This window comes from Alexandromys fortis, unplaced genomic scaffold, assembly GCF_014885135.2.
Source record: "Alexandromys fortis isolate MF-2015 unplaced genomic scaffold, M_Fortis_MF-2015_v1.1 scaffold_50, whole genome shotgun sequence".
In the NCBI taxonomy this organism is placed as follows: Eukaryota; Metazoa; Chordata; class Mammalia; order Rodentia; family Cricetidae; genus Alexandromys; species Alexandromys fortis.
In genome coordinates, this window is record NW_026067932.1 from 9,186,770 (window position 1) to 9,214,471 (window position 27,702).

Consider the following 27,702-nt stretch of genomic DNA (forward strand, 5'->3'; position numbering starts at 1 on the left):
GAAGGAGCCGGGAGCCCCATGTCCGGACTGGCAGGTGGCAGGAAGAGAATGCCACCCTGGGCCTGGCTGGAGCTGTGGAAACCTCAAAGCCAGCCCCCAGTGACACACTTCCTTCCACGAGGCCACACCCCTTACTAGTGCCCTCCCTGTGAGTCCATGGGGTCGTCACAGACCTGGAGGAGGGAGTGTGTGGCCTTTCAGGATGCATTATATCAGGATATTCTTCTAGCCCGGTCTGCTTAGGTGTAGTGCAGAAGGTCGGGGTGTGTACATGCAGTCAAAATGAATTTGAGATGATCATAGTTATTTTTAAGTCGAATTTTTATTTATAGGGTTCCAAATATGATTCCTTTGTCCACTGAGGTCACTGAAGTTCAAGATTTCTAAGATAGTCTTTTCCAAAGAACAAATGCTTAACCTAGTTGTGACGTCAGCCCATAACTGTGATTCTGTTACCTAAGTGGTGTAGAGACAGGCGCATTCGTGGCAACTTTAAAGTTCCCCATTGGAGATCTTTGGTTTCCAGTTTGTTCAGTTTACTTTAGGATAGATCTGTCTCTGCTTACTGACATCGGTCTCTTATGTATGAATGAGTTCAGGCTTGGCGTGATAGTAGGCGGAGCTCCGTGAGTTTGAGGTCAGCCTGGTCTATAGAACGAGTTCCACGACAGCCAGGGCTGTCACACAGAGAAATCCTGTCTCAAAAAAACCGAAGGGGGGGGGGAAGAGAAGAGTTCAGATGCCGTGCGTTTCTATCCCATTTAGAATCCTGGGGTGTGTGGATGGGCTGTGCCCCCACTCCATGGAAACAAGCGTCCATTCACGGTTAGACCAGTATCTTCAGTGGACTCATGTTCGGGGGGGGGGGGGGATTCGTCCGTTGAGTTAAAATTGGAATGTTGATCTGGACATTTTAGTTTTCTTTATTCCCTGTGCTTTGAAATCATGAGCTCTTCTGAGCACTGACCTCAGTCCCAGCACCATCGTCTCTTTGTGCTGTGGTGTGTGTGTGTGTTCTTGTGCCTTTCGCACTGAACACTCGTTCCAGAAGAAGATTTACTTTGGAGCCTGTCTTTTGTCCACCAGTTGAACAAAAGTGCACACACGAGCTACCAGTAACTATTAGTGTGTGTGTGTGTGTGTGTGTGTGTGTGTGTGTGTGTGTGTGTGGTATCTGTCTGCTTGCATGTCTGGTGCCTATCGAGTTACAGACAATTGTGAGCTGCCATGTGGGTGCTGGGAATTGAACCTAGGTCCTCTGGAAGAGCAGCCAGTGTTTTTAACCGCAGAACCGTAATGCTCCTCCATTTAAGATTTGTAAGTGTGTGAGTGTGTATGAAAGCTGGTGCCTGGGAAGCAGACTCTTTAGGAACAGGACACTGTTGATGCCTCAGCACACATGGTTGTCTGTTAAGAATATCTGTTTGTTTTGTTTGCTCTTTAAAGCCAACCCGTGCTGCTTTTGGTGTCCCCGAGGAAGGCGTCACGCTGCTTCTCTGACCCCGTTTGATCTGAGGGGCTGTTTTACGAGCTTCTTTTCCCCCCACAGTGCTCTGCTTTGACGGAGAAGCCCTGGTCATCATGCCAGCTGCTGAATGCTGGTGGTGCTGCCCAGCTTGTTGGGGGAGACCTCGAGCTAGCCCCTATGTGCGGACTGTCTGGGTGGCACAGGCTTGCCCCAACTGTTGCTGGTTTCCGGGTTTCCTCCCTCCAGCCCCCCAGCCACTGCGTGCACCCCATGTGCTGTGGAGGGGTACTCGTGGGGCTGTGCGTCCTCCTATACGTTCCTCCACGGCACCCCCCTCCACATCTCAGACGCCCGGTTCTGCTGAACCCCGTCCCTGCCCTCCACCCTCTACACCTGATGGTAGGCAGGAGAGAAACACGCAGTCTGGGCTGGTAAGTCTGGGGCTTTTTAGTTACTAAGGGTAAAATCGGATTAAGAAATATTTTTATTATACTTTCTGACTTTTTAGTTATTAGCCTCATTAGCCCAGGGTTTTACTCTGAAGTACTAGTGAATGTATTGCTAAAACAGTGCAGACTGTAGTAGAAGAAAAGGTATTTAAAACGCTGCCTTAGTACCCGGTTTTAAAGTCTGATGCATGCCAGCACGGAAACAAAACTGACCGGAACACTAGACTTGCAGGTAAAGCAACTTCAGACCCTGCCTGTGTAAAATGTCCCGCAGCGCTGGGTGGAAGAATGCGCGCATAAGACCGAGGGCTGGAGGCTGAGCTGCGGCAGTGCACGGCTTTAATCCCCACACTTAGGAGGCAGCAGCAGATCTGTACCCTGAGTGTCAGGAGACCCAGAGCTGCGTAGGGAAGCATGGTCTCAGAAAACAAAGTCCCCCAGCCTGTCAGACACCCTGTAAAGGGAGACGCTTTGAACTTCCATGTAGAAAAGTACCGGGTGGTGATTTTTCTGAGAGTTTAGATTTTTGTGTCCCAACCACACTGCTGTAGTAAAGTCTTAAATCTCGGCTAACTTTACAATCGCTGTGTTAAAGTTTTGTGTTCACAATTTACCAGACTCTCTTCTTAGCCCGAGACCGTAGCCCACTGATTGTGTTCTTGCGAGAAAGTGAAGGTGACTACTGGACCACACTGCTGGCCCCAGTGAGAACATGCTGGGCGGTCCTGTCTGATAGTCTCACACTGGGTGATGGGGGAATTTCCGCAGAAGTTTGTTTCCGTGTCTCGTTTTCCCCAAAGTGAGCGAAACCTAATTTAAGTCCTAGTTTAAAAACTCTAGGAAGGGCTGGTGAGCAGGCTCAGAGGGAAAGGTGCTGCCACGGAGCTGAGGAACAGACTCCAATTTCCACAGCACGCCCCACACAAATACATAAATACATATAACCAGGTAAGAAAATCTCAGGGCTATCAGTATGAAAATATCACAGTGAAAACCATCGTGCATAAATAATACATGCTTGTAGAACACTGAATTCTGGAGGTGAGTGTTCATCTGACTTCGTTTAGGTGTTAGTCTGTTTGGATGGGCTGTCCGTATGTGGTAGCCGGCCGAGGGGAGGGCGCTGGTGCCCGCAGGAAGGCTGGATGTTTCCAGGTGTAGCTGCAGTAGGTGACATTTTCTCTTTGAAAAATGACCTTTACTTTTCTTTAAAGAAAGATTTCCAAAGCTTTTTGGACATGGCTGCTTCTCAGTTAAATTCTTCTCGTTTCCGTTGTTTTCCTGCAGACCTGTCAAAAAGGCCAACTTGAGAAGCTGCCAACCATGAACAACTCTGAAGATCCCCCTGAGTCCTACGACTTCGACCTTATCATCATCGGAGGAGGCTCGGGAGGCCTGGCCGCAGCTAAGGCAAGGCCCTCTGTGCTATGGCGTCTGGGTGCTGGTCGGGGTACAGTGCTCCCACCCTGGCCTGATGGTGCTCCCACCCTGGCCATCGGTGCTCTATACAGGCTGTGTGTCTCCCATTAACTTAGGCAAGACGTATAGAGGGACCGCTTTGTAAGTCACTTTCCAGGCTGAAATGTTGGGTCTTCAGGTAAAAAGTCAGAGCCCCCGAGTTAAGGCACACTTTGTTTTGTTCTGAATTTGCTTGCTTTTTTTTCAAGGATAGTAAAGGAGGTGTATGGGAATGGTTTGAAGTTATATACATTGTTTTTTAAAAAACATTTGATTTTTTTCACTTTGATGATTTCTCTGTAATTAATCTTCACCAAACAGTGTTTTTAAACTTAATTAGAATGGATTTGCCTCTGTAGTACTTGGGGCGATTTGAGAATAGTCAGTCAGCCCAGGGCGCGCCTGGGAAAAGGATCTCCTGATAGGAAAGTTGCTTAAGTGTGAGGCTCTGGCCCTGGCTGGAGGTACTGGAGACGCCCGTGTGACAGCCCTCGGGGCTGTCATCTTCCAGTAGGATCCCTGAAAGATGAAGGTGGTCACACCCTCTAAGGTGCTGCCGTGGACAGCCAGCGAGGTAACCCCAGGAGCAGGTGGGGGTCTGGTGTGGAGCTTGGCTTTGCTGACCGGGACTCTTGTTCTGTGAGGGTGCCGGGGGTGTATCTGAAGGACAGCCTCAGTCCTTGCTCTCCAGTAAACTCTGCGAGTCCAGTGACCAGGAAACCATGCTTGCTCTGTGGGGGAAAAATAGTCTCTACAAGACAGTTTCAGAAAAACGAAACAAAAGCCCCCTCCCTCCATTACTCTGGCTCAGATAGAAGTGGGTGAAACATAATTTTATTTTTAGGGTACAGGGTGAGGCAGACGCCTTGGGCTCGCAGTTAACCTGCCTTATCAGGTGTTTGCCGCTTGTTTGGAGGTGGAAGAATAGAGCTATTTAGATCTGTGCTGCGTCTGTTAACGTTTGGAGGCGTCACGCAGGAGCCGGCCAAGCCCCGTGCGTTGTTTCTAAGTTGCCCAGCTGTGGTCTGTGTGATCTTTGGCACCAGTCAGCAGTGTCTGATGGGTCGTGTTTAGAGCATAATAAACCCGCCCCGTTTCCCTTCTGTCGTTAACTCGTGTTCGTCATTTTCTTCCCCAGGAGGCGGCTAAATTTGACAAGAAGGTGCTGGTCTTGGATTTTGTCACACCGACTCCTCTCGGAACTCGATGGGGTGAGCTTCGGACACACCGTACATGTGATTGCTAGAAGCATGTCCTGTCCCCTGGTGGGAGTGTGTTCACTCCTAAAACCCGGCACTTCCACGAGAACTGAATGCGGGACCCAGCTAAATGCTACAGATTTATGTTCAGCAGGAACCCTGACCACAGGCTGGCTGAGGGGGTAGACGGGACACGATCTGTTACACAGTGGACTTGGGAGCTTTTTAAGTGTCCTCCCCTAAATCCACCTCCTGCGTTCAGATACCCGAGTAAGACGGCTGTGGCCGTTCTGCGTCCTGGTGAATCACATACTGGCTGCTCATTCGTGGACAGCTGTCAGTTCTTGTCAGGCAGGAGCAGGGGGCGCAGAGGCAAACTCACTGTAGAAGCGGTTCTTGTCCCTGTGGACTTGAACTTCAGTGGGAAACAAAAGTGAGCCCTTTAGTGTTGGCGGTGAGCGGAGCTAAAAGAGGGGGCTGCTGGGTGGGGGAGAGCGCAGTGAGCTGTGGGTGAGTGAGGCAGGGGCTCTAAAGACGTCCCTAGAAGAATCACTGTCGGAGAAATGGGTGTGCTCTAAAAGCTGAGGCAGAACTAGGCAGTGTTTGCCAGCCTTCTCAGAGTGGATTCATAGGTCCCAAGGCAGTTAAGAGTCCTTTGTGGGTGTAGCAGGATAGTCGGAGCTAGACTTGACAAAAAGTAAAAGTGGAAAGAAAGGCGGGTCCAACTGCACGGAACTTTCTAGGCCAGGTTGGGGACTTTGGACTGTGAAGGCAGATAGCGGCTCCTTCGAGAAGTGATTAGTGCATTTATGGAGGTTGCTCAGGTCCTTGCGTTAGCAGTGACAAGTGGCAGATACGGGGCCTCAGTCTGTTCACGCATCCGTTCAGTGACCTGTGGAGTTTGGCCATCACGGCGACACTGTGGTGGCGTTCTCAAAGGACATCCTGTGGACCATGAGCTCCAGAGCCACCCCCTCCCTACCTGCGTGCCGTTCTGATAGAAAAGGGTGATCCCAGAGTTCTTGAAGCTTCAGGACGACTGTTTAGGAGAGAGGAGTTCTAATGTCATTCTTTGAAATCGGTGAAAACTCCAGGGTATTTCCTCAGACATTCACGTAGACACCAAATTTTATACATGCTTCAGACCTGCACCTAGCTGTATATACGAGCCTCTTCTTGGTGTCTGTGTGTAGGTTCAGTAGCAAGTAGAGCGCTGTGCACCTAGTAAGATCTCAGGGTTTGTGCAGCTCTCGACCATTTGATCTGGAAGTTAGAGAATTGTGGAAATCCGTCTGCTTTGTTTCAGGATGACTGCTGTGCTCTGTCCATGGACTCTGTACATGGCCCAGACACGTGCTGGGGCTTGGGAGCAAACTTGCGGTGTTGACCACTCTAAGCATTAATAATAATGATAGTCACGTCTCACTAGATCCTAATAGCTTTGGCGTCTCTGAAGGCGCTGAAGCGGGCTGTGAACTGACTTTGCGGTCCCTGTTGTTGCAGGTCTCGGGGGAACATGTGTGAATGTGGGCTGCATCCCGAAGAAGCTGATGCACCAGGCAGCTCTCCTGGGGCAGGCTCTGAAGGACTCCCGCAACTATGGATGGAAAGTCGAGGACACAGGTGTGGGAGACAAGATGGGCTTTTGTGTTGTGGTCTTGCAGCATGCCATCAAAACATCCGGAACTTCGTTCTGAGATGGGTTCTGCTAGTAGCCCGTGTTGGCCTGGGTTAGCCCTGGGGCTGTATGCTATACAGTTTCAGAGGCCCTTGAGCTCTGAGCTTGGGGCGCTGTGACTGGCTCTCGCAGCTGTGGAGAGAACTTTATTGTACTCAGTTCATTGCGTTTTGGGCATTAAGTGACAGCTACGGTCTTACCCTACATCATGTGACTTCCCTGGGTTTGAGGCTTGCCCGTCACTCACTAGCATTGTGACATGCCCCAGTATCTACTAGATTTACTTAAAATGCCATGGTGAGAAACAAACACAAACAAAACAATAACAAACAAGAAAAAAGGTAAATTCAACCCACAGAGGTACAAAGGTTGATAAAACATTGTTAGTTTCTATAGTTAGATGGTCGGCACTGGGGGCAAGGTTTGTTCTGTCCTCTTCCCTCCTGGTGGACAGTGGGTTCTGTTCTTGTGAACAGAGGCCAGGCAGTCGGGCTTTCAGTTCCCTACAGCACTCCCGCCCCCCACATGTCTGGTTCTAACCTTGTATGCTGTGTGGATTGTGTGTCTGCGGTTTGTTCTCTCTAAAAGCCACAGCCCAGCTGTTGTTCATCTTTCCAATGGAAGAAGCAGACCGTTACGTCTCATAGGCCTGGCTTCACCACGCACTCGGTGGCCAGGATGATTGACTAGTGTGTTGTAGACGTTTTTCCTTTTTTTTTTTTTTTTTTTTTTTTAAATTTTTCGAGACAGGGTTTCTCTGTAGCTTTGGAGCCTGTCCTGGAACTAACTCTTGTAGACCAGGCTGGTCTCAAACTCACAGAGATCCACCTGTCTCTGCCTCCCGAGTGCTGGGATTAAAGGCATGCGCCACCACCACCTGGCTGAGAGAGGCCTTTTTTTTTTTTTTTTTTTTTAAATAATTGTTTCTTCTTAAAACACAGCCTCCCTAAGTGTTGTCTTCTCTCTGTCTCCTAAATGTACTTTGTTTGCCCAGTTTCCTTGAAGTCATTAACCAACGACCAAGGTTGATTTTGCTGGTGGTGGTTGGAGTTTTTTGAGATCAGGTTTCCCTGGGTAGCCCCGGCTGTCTGGAGACTCACTCTGTAGACCATACTAGCCTCAGACACACAGATCTGCCTGCCTCCGTCTGTTTCCTGAGTGCTGGTGTTAGAGGCGTACTCTGTAGCCCAGGCTGGCCTGTGACTCACTGGGTAGCTCAGCTGCCCTCGTAAGTTCTGGTACAGGCGCTTGAAGAAAACAGGGCACAGATTAAAAATTGAAATATCATATTGCGTGTCTTGACTCAAAGGATTAAGTATAGAATGGAAACGTTTATTTTTTTCCAAGTGGGGATTTGGGGACTGGGATTTCAAGTTCTCTGAACAAGGAATCAGCAAACTGGCAGATAAAGCAAATGTTCGAGATGTCGGGGGCCTTAACATAGTTTCTGTGGCCGTCACTGAGCTCTGTTTTCATAGTGTGGAGACAGTTTGAGATGACATGTAAATGAATTTGGCTGTATTTCAGTAAAACACCATTGACCAAAATCAGGACCGGCCCGTGGTGCCACAGCGTGCCCACACGAGCGTGTGTGTCCCCAGTGTAGTAACCCCACACCTGCCTACGGCAGAATCTTTGAGTTTGTTTCAGATGCGGTCCTAAGCCTTAATGGCACCGTATTCCCCACTAGTCAGTGTTTATAATCCAAAGTAAACTATCTCTTCACACCTCGATGAAAAAGAAAAGAGTCCGTTTTGTGGTTTTGGATCCTGAACGTGGGAAAGTGGCTTTTGTGTTCCCAGAGAACTTGTTCTGCAGTGGAAACTGCCTGGCCCTGGGTGAGCCCCTGGGAAGCTCAGTGTCCTTCTCTCCCTCCGCAGTCAAGCACGACTGGGAGAAGATGACGGAGTCGGTGCAGAACCACATCGGCTCGCTGAACTGGGGCTACCGGGTAGCTCTCCGGGAGAAGAAGGTCGTCTATGAGAACGCTTATGGGAAATTCATTGGTCCGCATAGGATTAAGGTGATTGTAAAGCTACATTCTGTATTCTTCCCCGGTTCTTTCAAAACAGTTTTCATTGGTGTTAGCAGGAAAAAAAAAAAATCACTTCCAATATGTTTTTTAAATAAATCAAAGTGACCAAGTCAAGGCCACCGAGACCCAGATTGTCCTGTCCAGTTACTTTGCTGTCACAGTTCAGGGTCCTTCTGTGGGGTTGGTGGAGCGCCGAGGTCCTGGGCCAGATTTCCTGAATTTACTGCTCAGCGGTCAGTGTCGCTCACTGTCATTAAGAGGACTGAGGGGACAAGGTCAAGTGCCCTTACGAACTGTGAGGTTCTAAGGGACAGTCCTGTCCTGGAACTGACATGGTTTCCTTTGCAGGCAACAAACAACAAAGGAAAAGAAAAGGTGTATTCAGCCGAGCGGTTTCTCATCGCCACGGGTGAAAGGCCGCGCTACCTGGGCATCCCTGGAGACAAGGAGTACTGCATCAGCAGGTGGGAGAGCAGGCTCACAGGCTGCCCTGCTTGTCCAGTGCTTGGACAGGAAAGAATCCTTTGCCTCGTTTTGGCCTTGGAGATTGGGAGAAACAAGGGACTGACAAGGTCCTAAAAGTTAGACGCTGCAAGCGTTGGTCCTCCTGGCCTGCAGTTAGCCTGTTACACTGGCCACATAAGTAGATAGATATGCACTTCTCTTGGCAATTGAAATTAATGTGTATGTGTTTGAAAACCAGATGGGCATTCAGGAACATTTTGTAAAATTAGTGTGGTCACGTATGTAGGTTTATTTTTTGCAAAGCAGGGATCATGTCCTTGTTAGCGCTAGGAAAGCACAAACTGAAAGGATCGGGCCCCGAGCTGCTGCTGTCTGCAGTACCACAGTGATTTTAGGGAGCAAGCCTCACAGTTCTGAAGGCTGGGAAAGTAAGCCTGAGGCACTGGCAGTGACTCCCGACTGAATTCCTAGTTCATAGATGGTACCTTCCTGCAGTGTCCTTGTGTGGTGAAGAAGGTGATGACCTCTCTGTGGGCTTCTTTATAGGCTCCAACCCATTCATGGGAGCTGAACCTTTACACCTAACCATCTATTAAAAACCCCTTAACAGCTGGTGGGTGGTGGCACACGCCTTTAATCCCAGCACTCAGGAGGCAGAGGCAGGCTGATCTCTGTGAGTTTGAGGCTAGCCTGGTCTACAAGAGCTAGTTCCAGGACAGGCTCCAAAGCTACAGAGAAACCCTTAGAATACCAAAAAATAAAATAAAATAAAAACCCCTTAACACTGGCACACTTGGACGAATTTAGCAGGAGTTTTGGTGTTTGGGCGCACAAAAGCTCAGACCCTCTCAGGCTCCACTCCTATTTTTTATTTTCTTAGAAATAGGGATTCTCTGTGTTTCCTGGGCTCCAGCAGTCTTCCTGCCTCAGCATCCTGAGAAGCTGAGACTACAAAAATGTGCCAGCGTGGCTGACAGCTAAGCATTTTGGTAGTGATGGGCTGGAGATTGGTAAAGGCAGGGCGTGGCCCAGGGAAGCCTCAGACTCAGTACGTAGCTGAGGGCCACCCTGACTCCATGATCCTCCTGCTTCTGTCTCCCAGGTGCTGGGATTATAACTGTGCACTCCCTTACCCAGCTGTTTTCATATGTCATTTTGGCTTTCTTTTTGTCCCTATTCCTGTCCTTGTTTGCTTTTTGAGATAGGGTCTTTCTATACAGACCAATTTGGCCTCAAACTCAAGAGATCCTCTTGTCTCTGTCTCCTAAGGGCTGGGATTAAAAGTGTGCACTATCACGCCTGGTTTAGGAATTTTTTTTTTAAATATAATTTTTTATTGAAAAAAAAGATTTCCGCCTCCTCCCCGCCTCCCATTTCCCTCCCCGTCTCCCATTTCCCCCCTCCTCCCTCTCCTCTCCCCCTCCCCCACTTCTCTCCCCCTCCCTCTCCAGTCTGAAGGGCAGTCAGGGTTCCCTGCCCTGTGGAAAGTCCAAAGTCCTCCCCGCTCCGTCCATGTTCACTAGGAAAGTGAACATCCAAACTGGCTAGGCTCCCACAAAGCCAGATAAGATTTTTTTTTTAAACCTCATTTTTTTATCTTTCTCCTCCCCACCCCCATCTGTTTTTTCAAGACAAGGTGTAGCCCTGGCTGCCCTGAAACTCAGTCTGTAGACCAGGCTAGCCTCGAATGCACAGAGATCCACTTGTTTCTGCCTCTTGAGTGTTTTCGATTTTATGATCTCTTATCTGTTGTGCACTACAAAATTTTTGAGTTAAGATTTTATAACTTTTAATTTTGGAAAAATTAGATTTTCGAAGTTTTCTTCCTGCTCTTCCTCCATTCTTGATACTGGGTGTTCCCGGTAAGAAGTAAAACCCACCCAGGAATGAAACTGAGTGGTAGATCAGTTGTGTGGGTTTGCACGTGGGTAATGTTTCCAGTTGGTGCAAAGTGGCGGTGGGATCTCATACCAGAGGTTACACTACTGACTGTAGTTAGCCACTGCCACATTTGAAAGCTGGCTGGGTATTTCCCCCAAAGAATGTATGTAAGACCTTTTAGGATTTTCTCACGTTGTATGTGTAGCGTCTTACCAGAAGTTCTGATTCTTGGGGAAGTGGAAAACACTTGTATTATCATCCATATCTGAACATTTTCCTTTCTCCTCCTTTCTCCCCTTACCTTTTCAGTGACGATCTCTTCTCCCTGCCTTACTGCCCGGGGAAGACCCTGGTGGTCGGAGCGTCCTATGTTGCTCTGGAATGTGCAGGGTTTCTCGCTGGTATCGGCTTAGATGTCACCGTGATGGTGCGGTCCATTCTCCTTCGAGGGTTTGACCAGGACATGGCCAACAAAATTGGAGAGCACATGGAAGAACATGGCGTCAAGTTCATAAGACAGTTCGTTCCGATTAAAGTAAGTCTGATATTCCGGGAAGAGGCCGGCAGGATCGGTGGTAGACGAAGACCTTTGAATGCTGTGTTTGTGCACGAGTGTGTGCTTGACTGCCGCCTCAATACCATTGTTTTTTACACACCAGTGACCTGTCTTTGTTTCTTTTCCGTTTATTGCATTTGCTTATGTTGCTCACCCTGGTCTGCCGTACTTGGTACTGTCTGTGCATGCACACGACTGCATACTAGGCACTGTTTACGCCTCCAGAGCTCTGCGTGCACACAACTGCACATAGACACTTACATCACTAGGGCTCTGCGTGCACACACCTGCACACTAGACACTGTTACATCACTAGGGCTCTGTGTGCACACACTTCATCATGCCTGTGTCTGTTTCCATTACCACACAGGAGTGGTAAAATTGGGCTGTGTCATAGTTCAGCAAGGCTCAGTCTAGGTTCCGTCTGCTAACACACGCTACATGGGCAGCCCATCATTTAGCGTCTCACACTAGCAGCCCCTCTGGTGCCAGTGAAAGGGGTTTGGTTTTGGTAAAGTTTAGGGTTGTTTTTCTCTCAGTGAATTGACTTTGTTTGACTAAATCTCTTAGTGTTGGTGAGATGGCATTTGGAGACCAGACTCACTTGTCAGATACTCTGTCAGTTTGTTCTCGTATAACTTAGGGAGAATTACTTAACCTCTCCGAGATTAGTTTCTTCTGGAAATTAGGATAATGGCAGCGTCTCTGTATTTCCCGTGAGGGTGGTGCTAGCTAATGTGTCTGAGGAGCTAGAGCACAGTGTAGCATAGACAGACTTCAAGGCTCCTGTGCAGCCTACCGTGAGAGAGCTTTGGGTGACCTTTCACAGGGGTCACCTAAGACCACTGGAAAACAGATATTTGCATTACAGCTCATAACAGTAGCAAAATTACTGCTAAGGTTTAGCAACAAAAATAATTTTATGGTAGGGGTCACAACATGAGGAACTGTATTAAAGGGTCTCAGCACCAGGAAGGTCGAGACCCACCAGTCCAGCTGACTTTAGGGAACAGGTGTGGTACTTACATGTGATTAGGAGACAGTGTGTTGTACTGCTGGGAAGGATTTGCTTTTCCACAATGTAGCATCTTCCTGAATAGTGTCCAAGAGGCTTCTTTAGAAAGCCGCTGGACTGTCCAGTGGCGTCTGATGCCCTGAGCCTGTCAGTGGGTTGCCATGAACGTCTGTGTATAGTAGGCTGGGGATGTTCGTGCTCCTGCTGATGAAGAAGCCTGTATCTCCTTCCCTGTATCCATAGCAACTGCGGCACGTCTGCTTTCACACATCTCCACTGTGAGTGTCAGTTAAATCCTAACTCACACTTCACTGTTGTCAGAGAAAGCCGAGTGAGCAGTGGTAGTCAGAAGGGATGCCCTCAGACTGTGAGGCAGTGGCCCTCAGAGTGACGATGAACCTGGAGACAGCAGTAGGTGGGGGCAGCCTTCGCAGGGATCACACTGTGCCTTCTCTGTTTCCTCTTTCCCACGCTGTTCTCCATTTCTCTGCTTAAGAATTACCTGAGAAAAAGCCTGTCAAGTAAACAGTGCTCTGTTAGTATGAAAGCAGGAGGTAAATAAAACATGCTCATCCCGATGTTGTTACGCGAGGGGGATCGGTGTAAAGGCCCTCGCGGGGCTGAGTTCTGTTTCACCAGACGGAGCAGGTAGAAAAGGAGGAAACGGTTGTTCCCCTTGTTGGTGTCTCTAAGAGCAAAACTTGATTCCTTTTATAGGTTGAACAAATTGAAGCAGGGACTCCAGGCCGACTCAGGGTAACTGCTAAGTCCACGACCAGTGAAGAGACCATTGAAGACGAATTTAACACAGTAAGGCTGTCTGGCGGCGTCCTTGGGGTGTCTGCTGTGTACTTCAAATGACTCTCCTCTTTTCTTTTCTTTTCTTTTCTTTTCTTTTCTTTTCTTTTCTTTTCTTTTCTTTTCCTTTCCTTTCCTTTCCTTTCCTTTCCTTTCCTTTCCTTTCCTTTCCTTTCCTTTCCTTTCCTTTCCTTTCCTTTNTTTCTTTCTTTCTTTCTTTCTTTCTTTCTTTCTTTCTTTCTTTCTTTCTTTCTTTCTTTTTTCAAGACAGGGTTTCCCTGTAGCTTTGGAGCCTGTCCTGGAACTAGCTCTTGTAGACCAGGCTGGTCTCGAACTCACAGAGATCCACCTGCCTCTGCCTCCCAAGTGCTGGGATTAAAGGCGTGCGCCACCACCGCCCGGCGAGTTCCTTTCTTTTAAGGCCTAGGGACATTTGCTGTGTCTGTTCAAAAGACTTCTAAAAACAAAGGTTTTAGTTTACTTACACTCTTGAGTTTTATTGATGAAATGTGTTTCCTGGGTCTGGGGGTCAATGGTTTAAGCTGCAGTCTTTGATAATAGTTATTTTTTCAGGTGTTGCTGGCAGTAGGAAGAGATTCTTGTACGAGAACCATTGGCTTGGAGACGGTGGGCGTGAAGATCAATGAGAAGTAAGGAGGCGAGCGCGGTTGCTTGTTGCTCCACTCTGCCATGCTTTATCCAGTTAACTTCTCTTCTAGCTTTGAGAGCTCTTCCTGCCGTACCCTGCAGTGGGTGGGTGGGACTGCCCTCGGTCTTGAGCACCATGGTAAAGGGTGTTTGGTTTTGTGTTTTAAAATGTTTTCCATATTTGATTTTTAAAGCAGTGGCCAGGATCTTCACTGAGCACTCTGATTCCTGTGCACGGGTTTATTTTTAGTAACTAGAGCCATGTTCTTCTGCGGAGAAGAGGACATGGTTTTACTTCACTAATCGTGGCTACTGATGGTTGCAGGACTGGAAAGATACCTGTCACGGATGAAGAGCAGACCAATGTGCCTTACATCTATGCTATTGGTGACATTCTGGAGGGGAAGCTGGAGCTGACACCGGTGGCCATCCAGGCGGGGAGGCTGCTGGCTCAGAGGCTGTATGGAGGCTCCACTGTCAAGGTGAGTTTTGTGCCGTCACCCATCAAGACAATGTTCTTAATTCAATCACTGCTTGGCCAATCACTTAAGCATATTGCTAGCTTGCTCTTTCATCTAGTATTAACCCATTTCCATCATTTTATATTTTACCACGAGGCTCGTGGCCCACCGGCAAGGTTCCAGCTGGCAGCTTGCTTCCCCTACATGGCATCTCCCTGACTCCGCCTTCTTTCTCCCCACATTCAATTTATTTTTCCCTGCCTGGCTCTGTTCTGCCCTGCTATAGGCCCAAAGCAGTTTCCTTATTCATTAACCAATAAAAGCAGCACATATACAGAAGGACCGCCCACATCATCTCACGTCTCCATTTTTTCTCCATTTGAAACAGTGTGACTATGAAAACGTCCCAACAACTGTCTTTACTCCTCTGGAGTACGGCTGCTGTGGCCTGCCTGAAGAGAAAGCTATCGAGAAATTCGGGGAAGAAAACATTGAAGTGAGTTTTCCTTCCCTTTTTCTCATGTTACTTGCTTCAAACATTCAATGTGGTTTCAAATGTACAGAAAACTACAATTATAAGTAGATCAGTGAGCATGTTTATTAATTCTTTAATTTTTAAAGATTTATTTTTTGTCCTGTGTGTGGGTATTCGGCCTGCTTGTGTCTCCACCACATGTGTGCCCTTGGAGGCCGGAAGGCATCAGATCCCTTGGAACGAGAGTTACAGGGGGTTATGAGCTGCCAGGTAGAGGCTGGGATTTGAACCCTGGTCCTCTGTTGGACCCCCAGTGCTGCTCGTACTGCTGGGCATCTGTGAACATGCCTAGAACCCTCTATCCATTTCTGATTATTATTTGAGGATAGGTTGCCTATCAAAAAAAGTTTCGGACATAAATAATGTAAGAATGTTTCTGTGCAAGCATCAGAGCGAGTTCAAACCGCAGCCCTCACATAAACCCCACATTTGGGGGGGGGGGCGGGCAGGAAGAATGCTGGTCACCAGCCTCCCCAAACAGCCGTGTGCTCCAGGGTCAAGGGAATAAGGCAGAGAGGAGAGGATTCCTGGTGGCATTCCTTCTCTGGCTTCCTCCTGGGCACACAGACCTGTACAAAAGTTTATTTACAGTTGAGCCTCCTCCAGTGGTTCACCCTCCTGACGCTGTGACCCTGTTTTACAGTTCCTCATGGGGTGGTGATCCCCAGCCATAAAATTATTTTCATTGCTACTTCATAACTATAACGTTGCTAGTGTTATGAATGAATTGAAACACAAATATCTGTTTTCCAAGGTCGTAGGTGACCCCTGTGAAAGGGTCATTCGACCTCCAAAGGGTTCAGGACCCACAGGTTGAGAACCACTAACAAGGTGGTCACTTCGTATTCTTCCCTTTTTTTCCTTTTCTTTCTTTTTTTTTGGGGGCGGAGGACATTAATACTTAGAACTCCCTGTGTAGGCCAGTCTGGCCTTGAACCCACAGAGATCCACCTGCTTCTGCTTCCCAAGCTCTGAGATTAAAGGTGTGCACCACCCCACCTGGCTTGCATTCTTCTTCTGTAAGACAGTAATCACATGACTCTTTCTTCATTTTTTTGGTCTTTTTGTCATATTACTTAAGGTTGACAAGTCATGTTGAAATAAGCAAGATTAGTCAAAGGGGCTTTGACAACAGAATTTCAAGTTATTTGTTTAACAGAGTTAAGTTGTGTTGTTTAACAGAGCGCTAATTACTGAAGGGGCTCTACACCCAGGGTTTGACAGCAGCTTACTGAAGGTAACTCGTCCAAACTGTCCTTGTGTCTTCCCAGGTTTACCACAGTTTCTTTTGGCCGTTGGAGTGGACGGTTCCTTCCCGAGACAACAACAAGTGCTATGCAAAGATAATCTGTAATCTTAAAGACAACGTAAGTGCAGTGGTGACCTGTGACCTTAGAGATGGTGTCAGTGCAGTGGTGACCTGCGACCTTAGAGACGGTGACAGTGTGGTTTAGTGGTGACCTGCGACCTTAGAGATGGTGTCAGTGCAGCGGTGACCTGTGACCTTAGACGGTGACTGTGTAATTGCGGTGGTGATCTCATGGTGATGTTTAGCTTTTGACACTGCTCAGCTTTGACGAGGAGATGTGTCATTTGTGGCCAGGGTCTCGGCCCTCCTGTCCATGGGCAGTCAGAGCACACTGGAGTGAGGGAAGTCAAGGACACTTGGAGCTTTTCTGTATTGAGTGAAGAGCATGAAGTCCTCTGCTCAAAAAGTGACACCCCAGCTTCCCAAAAAAAACCCAAGCCCAGGCATGCCGCTCCTCGGACCCTCAGCCAAGACTGGATTCCTACAGAGATGACTGAGCCGTGGGCAGGTTCCTCCATCTCCCCTGGTTATTCCAAGACCCGTGTTTTCCAGACTTTCTGCCTGTCACCGCACAGTAAGAGTTACACTTTATATGATATTTCAGAACAATACTCTCTTTAAATACTGCATCAGAAACTGGATGTAGATCTTAAACATCCCTTCGGAAAAACATGCATAAAACCAGACCCTGTGCTCCACATCGGGGAACTTGTTTAGATGATTGAAAAGTCACCTTAGGGTTTGCCTGTAATGAAGACACATACTCTGTTTGAAAACTACTGTTGTAGATGAGACAGTTACAGAATTTTCATAACCAGAGTTTCAGGGCATTGCCTTGGATGCAAAAGTCAATTAGCAGTGAACACTCTGGAGTGACCCCTATTGAACTTATGCCGTGGACTTAAGGGACAGTTTTGTCGTTTTCTCTTGGACATAAGTTCTGCTCAAGCGTGAGGTGTCTTTGTGTCACCTGACTTCTCAGTGACTGGGTGGCCCTGGCTTTGATTGGCACTTAGTGTTCTACATGTGAACTGTTCAGAATTTACACACAGGCTAGTGAGCACCATTTCCTGAGCACGCACCCGTGCACCTCAGGGTCTGTGTTAATGCGTGCTGATCGGTTAGCACGCCAGGGGCTAGTGATAACTCCTGCCCCTTCTGCCCATTCCATGGACGAGGAAACTGAGTCCAGTCATTTCCGTAGTGAATGGCAGGGCTCTTAGGTTCCAGCCTGTGTAGCAGTCATGGCAGTGGGCCTCACTCCCTGCTGGCATGCTTTTACTAGACTCCTTCACACCCTGTCTGGAGCGGGAGTCTCTCATGACTGTCTAGTGTTTGCTTGTGTGTCTCTGCACATATATAAACTTTACACAATGTTTTGTGATTTAATTAGGAGTCACCCTCAGGAAATGGAGCCTGGTCCTTTTACTTTCGATGTTGTTTTTTGAAACAACAGGAGATGTAGCTCTGTGGTAGAATGCTTGTTTAACATGCTAACAGCTCTGGGTTGGTTCATCTGTCACCGCACAGACAAAAGCCTGATTGTATTGTCATGTTTCCTGCATAAGGATATACAAACCTGGTATGTTTTAAATGTCTTTAAGACTATAGCACATGGGTGTTCCTTAGCCACACCCCAAGCCTCCAGTTGTGTAGAACATATTAGCAGGACTGGCAGCAGAGGGACCTTTGCCTGTTTCTTTTGATTGTTTTGTTTTGTTTTGTTTTTTTTTGAGACAGGGTTTCGCTGTGGTTTTGGAGCCTGTCCTGGAACTAGCTCTTGTAGATCAGGCTGGCCTTGAACTCACAGAGATCTGCCTGCCTCTGCCTCCCGAGTGCTGGGATTCAAGGCTGTGGGAGAGAAGAGAGACCAGCTCAACCGTGTCGCTTTATTCTCTATCTTAGGAACGTGTCGTGGGCTTTCACGTGCTGGGTCCAAACGCCGGGGAAGTGACGCAGGGCTTCGCAGCTGCACTCAAGTGTGGGATGACCAAGCAGCAGCTGGACAGTACTATTGGAATCCATCCCGTCTGTGCGGAGGTGAGTCACGCACGCTTCCCAGCTCCGGAAAAATGCCCACGTTTGCCGCTCAGAGCGGCAGACCTCGGCTCGCTGGTGTTCTTCCGCTCCTTCATCTGCTTCTGTACCGTGTGGCCATGATTGATACAGAAGGCTCACCTTCTAGACTGGGGTTCCCCTTTCCTCCTGTTGATACTGCCTCAACAGAAGGCTAGCTCTCTAGACTGGGGTTCCCCTTAATTCATATTTACAGCTGCTAGTATAGATCAGAGACTGCAGATAAAAAGTTGTTGAGAATACTTAGAGAAGTGGCCCTAGATCTTTTGTTTACCATTGGTCATGGTGACACACCCCTTAATTACAGTATGTGAAGACTCAGAGACAGATCTATGTGAATTGAAGGCTAGCCTAGTCTACATAGCAAGCTCTAGGCCAACCAGGGCTACATAGTGAGATCCTGTCTCAAAGGAAGAAAAAACAATAACAAAACCCCTCACGACTTTTATTACGATAATGCCCTAAAGTTTTCCCATGGTGATTATTTTCTGTCTAGTTAGTTGCCTGGAAAAGCCTCGAAGCTGAAGATGGTGTGGGCCTCTGAGCTTAGAAACACTGAGCCAATAATAGGAAGACTGGAAACTTCCTGGTCCCGGCCTCTGGGTGTCAGTGTTCCCTCACTGTCCCCGATTATCCAGGCTTGAATGCTGTTGCCGTATAGGGTTTATAAGCTGAGTGTTAAGTGAAGGACTCAGTGGTTTAGGTGTGGCTGATAATGGTGATGTTTGTGTGTACAACAGCTGCATGCTACGCTCGCGTGTGTGTGTACGTAGGAGGTCTGTGTTTGTGCATTCCTAGTGGTTATAACTGCAGTTCATGACTGGTTGGTTTCTGTTTCCAGTTGTGCTTGGACACCTGAACTCTTTGAACATGTGAAAGCCAGTTTTGAAAAGACACGGGAAGGGAGGGGCCGAGGAAATGGCTCAGTGGGTCAAGTGCCTTTTGCTCAAAAGCTGACCTGAGCACTCTGATGTGGTGGCCTGCCTCTGTGACCCCAGGACTGGGGTGGGGGCTTGTCAAAGGCTCAGGGAATGGAAGCAGGTGGATCCTGGCAGCGGGTTCAGTGAGAGACTGTCTAAAAATAGAAGGTGGGAAGCAACCTAGTGCTCACCTCTGCATGCACAAGGCCATTGGTTCAGTCCCAGCACTTACCTGGGCATGGCAGCACACACCTGCAATCCTAGCCCTTAGGTAGAGGCAGGAGAATCGGAGGTTCAGTCATTCTCAGCTACATAGTGAATTTATGCACCACATAGGCTAAAGACCCCATCTTTAAAACAAACCAGAACGCAGGCACAGGAAAACACAGAGCTTCTGTCATTAGGAATGTGTCCTGCTCCGGACTGTCAGCAAGCATCAACTACTGACCTGTTCTCCAAACAGGCACAGCAGAGTTGGGGCATGAGCCGTGGCAAAGCATCTAGACCCTGTCATTTGCCACTGCGCCCGCTGAGTCGGTGGTCGCTCTCCCTAGGGTCCTTCCCACACAGAAGGAGCAGCTTCCCTGGAAGGCCTTGTTTGTTGGTGTATCATCCTTGCCTGTGATCTCTGTTTGACTAGAAATTAGAATTTTAACAAATCAAAGGCTTTCCGACTGCAGAAATCTTTTTTTTATGTGAAAGGGTTTGATCTAGAAAAGTGAAGTTTGCCTCTCAAAGGCACGTCTCTGCTGAAGGCTGAGCTGCTTCAGGTAGCTGAGGCAGTGTCCAGATACTTGGTGTCCATAGTGTGGCCCCTTGTGGTCCCGGGATGGTTGCTATGCCCCTGAGAGAAAGGGATGGAAATAAAGAGAAGGGTTCAGAAACTGGAGCCATCTGACCGTTTAATAATACAAAATGAGCGCTAATTTATGTGTCTTTTAAGATTTCATTTTCCTAATGCGTTTTATTGAATCTCTTGAATGTCAGTCCACAGACAGATAGACGTGATGGCAAATCACAGGCCGGTCCTGAGCTGGCGTGAATTGTTCTGAAGTGGCCGCGGCACCCGGGCCATGCAGCCATGCAGGAGAACACTAAATGAACAGCCTGCTGCCATCCCTCTACACCCCAAGAAACAAAATTAAACTTGCAGGTGTCGGGAGCCAAGAGTTTGTGGGAATGGATTCTCTTGTTCATTCTCCTACCCCCGTAGCGGGAAGCGCTCTTCTGATGGCGTCTTACATTCTACACAGTGCCCTCATCCTAACAGCTATTTTCATTATCACACATTGTCCCTGTCTCATCCATAACGCACATTTTTTAAACAAAGGAATTGTGTTCCTTTTCAGAAACAGTTGGGCTGGCTCACAGAGTGTAAGGGTGCTAATGAGCCTTGCAGAATTCGGTGCGAATGGACCTTTTTCTGTCGTTACAAAAGGGATTGCCTACTTCAGGGATTTCTTATTCTTACTAACAAAGATGAATTCCCTATTACAATCCCTTGGCTTTGACTGTGAATTAGTCGTATTTTGGGAGTTGGGCTCTCAAGTGTGAATTTGCGCACCCTGGCTGGTTTGTATGAAAAGGCCGTGTCTCTGCCTGAAGGTTAAGCCAGAGCAAGGGCTTTTCAGGATTAGGAACCCCCTTTCGTACATAGGCTGCTCCACTGATTCCCGCTGCTCTGGTCCATGTGTGTGTCAAGACGGCCTGGATTTCTTGCTCTTTTCTCCTTGTACTAAGTAATGGCTCGTCTGTGAGTCGTGGTATTCGGAATGCTGGTAGGAGAATTGCTCTGAGCTTCAAATAAGTCTGGGTGACTGTGAGGTCCTGTCTCAGATAAATGGGTCAATAAGTAAGTTAGTGTTTGAGAACCAGTGAAGGTATTTGGCAGGAAATTATGTCCCATAATATGCTAGTGAGGTATATGCCATCCCTGTCGGCTTCCCCCAGACCCTTCTAAATGCACTGTGGTCTTCCGTTTAAGAGGGGGGGGTCTGCTGGGCAGGGGCGGTGGAGCCTGTTGGTCACGGTTTAAAGTCCTCTGCTTTATAGTCCTCTGCTGAAATAGTGAGAGGGCAGGAAGAGCCTACCATGTCATTAGTGTATAATTTTTGTGAGCAGAGTCACTAGGTGCCAGCCTGGTGATTGAACCCGAGAACTTCACAAGAAAAGAGGGTGGAGTGAGACAAACTCCTGAGAGGAGCTGGGAAGAATTCAGCCGTGGGCACACTATGCTCACAGTAAAGTCATTGGCGGGTTGGGCGGGGGAGGGGGGTCCAGTTCAGGAGATTGCCTGTGTCCGTGTACCCACAAGGAGCTGCTCCCAGAATCAGCACTGAATACTGACAACAGAAGCTAAGGTGGAGCTCAGCGGAGCTTTCTGGCTATTGTGATGTTCGTGCATAAAGGCAGGCAGTCTGTAAGGTGACCTGGGTCTGCAGGGTCTCGCCACAGCTCAGCCATGGGCAGATAGCTACAGGACAGGACCAGAACACGGGAGCACTGCTGTGGGGACAAGAGACACGACAGTCGGGCAGCTGAGCCCTTGCCCAGCTCTCCCTTCCGCAGCCTACGTTCCTTCCATGGCTTTGATCTGTACGAGCTGGGTTAGCTCTCCAGTGTGTAAGAACAAGGGTAGGGAGTCCCTCCTAACCACTAGCTTGTTGCACACATATGAAACGACTCATTTTAATGCAGCTCCTCCTTTGTCCTCTGGAGTACTAGAGGACGTCCGTGTCGGACTCACTCTGTCCTGTTCATTTCACCGCCACCTAAGTCGTAACGCACAAGGTGCTGCATGTGGGCTCCTTTGCCCAGAGATTTGAAACTTCTTCCTCTTTCCTGGTCTTTGCTGCAGATATTCACCACGTTGTCGGTGACGAAGCGTTCTGGGGGAGACATCCTCCAGTCCGGCTGCTGAGGTTAAGCCCTGGTGTGGATGCTGCCGCAGGACTACAGACCACACCGCCTTGTTCCCTTGCCCACATCCAGGTGAAGTTCAGGAAGACCCCTGGGCTCCCGGCACCTATCCAAGGTGCTGTCCTACGGCCACCAGGTCCCTGGGATCTCGTGGGTAGGAGGTGGCAGGTAGGAGGTGGCAGCATCACACTGGGGTCACCTTGACGGACTCAGACAGACATTTCGGCAGCGCATCAGGAGATGCGTCCATGAAGTCACCAGCCTCAAGCCCTCGCGGTGGGCAGTGACGGATCAGCTGTCGGACCTGTCCAGCTCGACCTTCCCTTAGGTTGTGTAATCTCCTTCTCACGCTGTCTTATGTCGTTTCTCGTTTTCATTTTTTTCCCATGGGGTCAATGACACTAGAGATAGGGAATGTTAGCAATCAGTTTTGTCTAATAGCATGGCGTGGCTGGACTGGCCACAGTCTTAGTGTGTAGAAGGGGGATGAACTGGCTTACGGGAGCCACACATGTTTGTCCCAGGAAGAGCAATTGCCCTGTGACTAAAATACACTGATGGTTTTGCTGACCCGTGTAGCATCATCTGTTTTGGTAAGGCTTATGTCCCAAACCGGAGAGACCGCGGTCCACTTTGTGCAAGTTTCCCCGCGGCGCACAGCGCTGAAGCCGCTTAGGAAGGGAGGTGGCGACTTGGCCGGACTTCTCAGCTCTGTTGTGCGACCCTCGCCGTAGGGTAGATTTTTGCCAGCACGGGATGTCGAACAACAAACGTCTTTCTCGATACGGTTTATTGTCCGTTGGTCTGAACCAACTGAGATTGTCTGCAGTGAAGAAGCTTAATCTGCTTTAAACTTGGGGTTTCTGGGAGGTGGATTTGGTTTTTAGCTTCTGTCCCCTGAGAGCTACATTTGTAGGCAAGCAGCTCTTTCCAGACACAGCACATAAATCTTGTGAGGTAATTACTTTTGTGAGGAAGCTGTTCATAACGTAAGTTATTATTATTATCGAACACAGGTGGATGTGAAGGATTTTCCATGAAAAACCAACTGGTTTTTCCCTTTTCTCTTGAACCCAGTGGAACTCTGGCGGCACTGCCACTGGTGTTTTTGCAGCGTGATTTTAGCTCCTGGGTTACGTGACCGTGAACACGCAGTCTGAGGGCTGTGTTCACACCATCTTTCCCACTATAAACAGCCATCAGGCCGCCAGCCCTGGTCCTGTAGCTCCTTTTCTTGCCCTACCCTCTCACCAGTCTCTACCTGCAGTACTGAGTGGTGTTTCCCAGCATTCTCTGGGCCGCCTCAGGGAACGTGTGCCTGCCCAGTGTTCAGCACCTTCCCGGCCCCACGAGGCTCCAGCGCGTCCTCATCCCATCAGCTCACGTGAAGACAATAGGAAGAGGAGCAAGGATGGGGGACCCGAGGGGAGTTGATTCTGTTCAGTTTTATTTATTTATTTTTAAACATTTTTTCTCCCAAGTCTGCCAGTCTCAGACTAGAATGAAAGTGTAGGGTTAACTGTTCCTAATCATGTTGTGATTCTCTTAGTGGAACGGAATGTTCTGCCCCCACGAGAAGGAATGGTCTTCTTGTTTATGTTCTGTAATCGCACAATGTACTGTAACTCAGATTCCAATTCCATGTATTTTTGTTACAAATTTTCTGGGGGAAAAAAAAATGAACGAGTAAAAGGTGTTACTGTGTGCCTTCTTATTGAGTGATGGTCGGGCTTCTGACACTGCGGGGAGCCGAGCAGGCCCACGGCTTTGTAGAGAAGGCTGACATTTGTACTTAAGCCTCTGGTGCTATGCTATTGCCTGAGCCCTCCGCTGAGGTCTCCCTATAGGGTGCTGGTCCTTCAGTTACGTCTTCTGGTTCTGACTGGCCTGTCCACCCCAGTCAGAACCAGAGGAGGCAAAGCTATCCACACCATTGAATCACACTGGGCACACACCGCTGTGTACCGGGAGAGCTGGTGCCTCTAGCGTCTTCCTGCTCACATTCCCCGCCCCTGAACATGCAGTATCTGGTTTCAGTGACGTGTTCGCCGGTGATGTCACAGATCCTTTGCTCCGCGCACCAGGAATTACGCAGAAGCAGCCCCCATTTGGGGTTAGTTCTTAGCAAGTATCTTCCCGAAACGTATTTGCTTCTCACCGTGAACAGCTGTAGGCTGTCGTCAGTAATAGCTTCATGCGTGCCCTGAAGCGTGTGCCAGACACGGGTAGACATGCTAGCTGGCTTCCACACCACAGCCCCGAGAGGATGATGATTGGATGCCTTGATCCGCAGCACCCGACCGGAGGTGTGAGTCACTTCTTTCAGGATTTTCATCGTCAGTTTGTGGTACACCAAGCTACGGAGGCCAGGCCTGTGGCACCAAAACCCAGCCTCAGTCCCCTTCCCACACTGCATCTCTGACAGGCGGGCATCTGGGGCTGCACATCAATCCGCGGTCATGTACTCTCACAGCCACCTGGACTCACGCGCTCCAACAGGTCTTCCCCTGCCGTCTCACTCCTGAACCGAAGCGGACCTTGCTCCTAAACCACCCTTGAGCTCTCAGGCATGCAGTTAGGCCCAACTCTGCCAACTGGGCTTGCCATCCACTCTCTGTCTCCAGATACACTGCTGGCTCCCCTAAAAGGTCACTCTGTATTGCCCCAGCCTCCACCGTCTCCTCTCAGAGTTCATGGCATTGTTTAAGTGACTGCGTGGTCACTTAAACAATGCGTGGTCGATCACCCCTCTCCAGTCTTTCACCTCCGAGCCTCCAGCAAAGGCCCTGCACTCTAGAAGTTGGCGTAACTGGCGTGGCAGGTAGGTGCAGCTTGGATCAGGACCCATGGGAGGTGGCCTCAGAGGAAAACCGGGTCAGAAACCCGCTGTACTTTCCACGGTCGTGAGCGTGGTGAATAACCTTACCAGAGAGCAAAATGCGTGCACATGTGTGTCTGTGTGTGTATATACACTGAATTAGATTCAGTAGGATTCCTCTCACCTGTGGATGGGCCCCCACACAGTCCTTGAGGCCCTGCAGTCCTTGAGGCCCCACATTGAGCTCTTGAGAATAGATTTGACCTCCCCCAAGGGTGGGGGTGGGGCGGGGCTGCTGACCCCTGTCTGGCTGTGGAGAGTCAGTCATCCTGGTCACCTGAGAGCAGAGCTGACAGGATTGGGTATTGACATCAGGTGTGGCGGTGCGTGCTTCCCGCATCGCAGAGGCCGCAAAGGCCGAGGCAGGTCAGCCTCTTGTGAGTGAATTTGAGGCCTGCTTGGTTCACTCATGGAGTTCCAGGCCAGCTGGTGAGACTGTCTCAGGAAACCAAAACGAAACAAAAAGATTGGGTGTTGTGTTGGTTTAGGAAACGGACCAAGGTGGCTACATGCGCTGGCATCCGAAGAGCCAGGGGTTAGAGGGTGGAGGTACCATTTTGGAGAGCTGCAGGAGGCATGGCAGGTCTATGGGCAGCCTTGGCTGGGTTTCAGTATGAGCAGGGGTGCCAAGCAGATGCAAGCCAGGAGTTGAGGAAAGAGTGAGTCGAGGGGCGAATGAGGGTCAGAACCTCAGCCAGGAGGGGTGTTCACAGGTAGAAAGGCTTCCAGGGCAGGAGCACAGGAAGAAGAAACACTGCTAAGAACCATAGTGGCTCTGAGAGGACAGAGCCCCAAGAGGCTGGGGACTGTGTTGGTGAAGGGTGGAGATGAGGAGAGAGTGTCCCAGGCAGACAGGGGGCATAGCTGGCATTTGAGGTAAAAGCTGGTGGGACGGGTGGCTAGTGAAGGCTGGGAAAGTAGCCTGGGAGAGCAGGAGCCCGACCTGAGGCACCGGGACACAGGGAGGTGCTCACAGCTGCCTGGGCATGAGAGCCACCTCCTCCTGCCTCACCCCCGTTCCTCCCTGGGTATTGGCTGCTTAGTTCTTATTGTCAACTGGACACAAACTAGAGAGCAGTTGACCTGTGCAGATCAGACTGGCCTGTGGGCTTGTCAGTGGGGCATTGCTCTGACAGATGATTGATGTAGAGAGGCCCAACCCACTGTGGGTGCTATCTCCAGGCTGATGGCCCTTGAACCAGACAAACTCAGCAAGTCAGTAACCAGCGTTCCTCTAGGGTCCCTGTCCTGACTTCCCTCAGTGATGGACTGCTACCTGGAAGCGTAAATTGAAATAAACCCTCTCTTCCCCCAAGTTGGTTTTGGTCAGCCTTTTATCCCAGCCGGCTTCGGGTACAGGGAATTCCTGCCGCAGTCCCGACCTAAGTTTGACTCCCAGCTCTCCCTCCTGGTAGACAGCTTCATTCTGCCTCAGGTCCCTCATCTGTAAAACGTGAGCTCGTACCTGGCAAGCTAGCAAACGATTACCTTTTGTTCAGTAACGAGCTGGAAGCTGAAAGAGCAAAGCATTGTACCAGCCAGCGTCTGGGTCTCTCCTGTGGTCTTTTCTTAGATGCCTGAACTTGCCCGTGCTTCCAGCCAACCAGCGCTCACAGCGATCCCAGGCTCATCTAGGAATTTCACACTTTCCCTGGACTGAAAAAGCACACAGTGACATATCATAGCTCGTGTTGCTCCTTTCTCTTGTTCCCATGGCAACTGCCCCTTTTCGATTTTTCTGCATCTCTCGCCGATTTCTGTTGCCTGTGTGTCATCCTTCCAACATCCGCTCGCATTCTTCATTCTGATCAAACAGAACAACCCGGCACGGCACGGGCCCTGTGTGCCCAGCCCTTCAATCCTCAGGGTCTGGGAGGGCTCAGTGGGGGCCGCCAGGGAGGAGGTGGGAGAACGGATCATCTCTGAGCACGGTTAGTGCTGCTAAGATAGTCACAGCTGTGTCGTCTCAACCACTAAGTGTCGTGAACAAAAGGCCCAGCACTTGCCAAAGCCTTCAACTTTTTAAAAAGCTTCAGAAGGCGACGGCGCAAACCCGACGTAAAGAATTGCAACGGCCTGATCTTTAAATGCCACCATAGCAGGCTCTCAGCCTTTTGAGTCAGATGGATCCGGTTCCCATACGCTCGTAGATGAGCCTTTTGCTGTGGGGCTGCGTTTGGGGTGCCGGAAGATGGCAGTTCAGAAATGCACATGCTCAGGAGACTGAAGCCTTCATGCACACCTGAGAGGCCATGGGAGGGAGGGAAGCCCCGTGCCGGGTAACCTAGGAGGCGCCCAGTCACCTGCAGGAGCTCACTTCAAGCGTCTGTGGGACTGGTGACTCCTGAGTCCAAGAGATGGATGGCCTGCCCCCTGGTGTCTGCCCTGGGAGCAACAGTTAGCACCTACCTGATTAATTTATTATTTATACAGTGTTCTGCCTGCCTGCAGGCCAGAAGAGGACACCATATCTCATTAAAAATGGTTGTGAGCCACCATATGGTTGCTGGGAATTGAACTCAGGACCTCTGGAAGATCAGTCTCTTAACTGCTGAGCCACCTCTCCAGCCCCCAACCGGCATGTTTCAGAAGGACAGACACTTAAATGAGCAAGGACACGGAGCCACCAATCCACTAGTCCACGATTGGGTGGCTTGTGTCTGAGGCTTGAACCCCTCGCCACCCCTCCCCAGCCTCCTCTCAAAGGTCCTACCAAGGCTTGGGCAAAGATGGCTCAGCTGGTAAATCCATCTGCCACCAAGCCTCCTTCAAACTGTCCTCTGACTTTCACACACTTGTCCCTTCTCCCCTGCACACACACTAATTAATTAATTAATAAAAATGTAAAGGTCCCACACATGCCACTTTGTTACTTCCCCCTTTAAATATATGTATGCATATATACTATATAATTGAATATATGCATATATGTATAAACACATATTGTATGTGTA

General features: G+C 49.3%; 1 protein-coding gene across 3 annotated transcripts in view; it reads left to right on the top strand.

Moving 5' to 3' along the window:
* Txnrd1 (thioredoxin reductase 1) overlaps nt 1-23,566 on the top strand; it is a 38,352-nt gene extending 14,786 nt beyond the window's left edge. For 2 of the 3 annotated variants that reach the window (XM_050145589.1, XM_050145590.1), the window contains 13 exons: nt 3,205-3,327; nt 4,514-4,586; nt 6,078-6,197; nt 8,133-8,275; nt 8,636-8,751; nt 10,943-11,168; nt 12,922-13,014; nt 13,576-13,652; nt 13,976-14,132; nt 14,500-14,607; nt 15,918-16,013; nt 17,861-17,995; nt 21,809-23,566. In XM_050145589.1, coding sequence (XP_050001546.1) covers nt 3,241-3,327; nt 4,514-4,586; nt 6,078-6,197; nt 8,133-8,275; nt 8,636-8,751; nt 10,943-11,168; nt 12,922-13,014; nt 13,576-13,652; nt 13,976-14,132; nt 14,500-14,607; nt 15,918-16,013; nt 17,861-17,995; nt 21,809-21,871 — 1,494 coding nt within the window. In that variant the 5' untranslated portion in view covers nt 3,205-3,240 and the 3' untranslated portion in view covers nt 21,872-23,566. Of the gene's footprint in view, nt 1-1,549; nt 1,900-3,204; nt 3,328-4,513; nt 4,587-6,077; nt 6,198-8,132; nt 8,276-8,635; nt 8,752-10,942; nt 11,169-12,921; nt 13,015-13,575; nt 13,653-13,975; nt 14,133-14,499; nt 14,608-15,917; nt 16,014-17,860; nt 17,996-21,808 lie in introns of all 3 variants that reach the window. The other variant, XM_050145588.1, reaches the window with a different exon arrangement.
* Nucleotides 23,567-27,702: the final 4,136 nt, after the last annotated feature.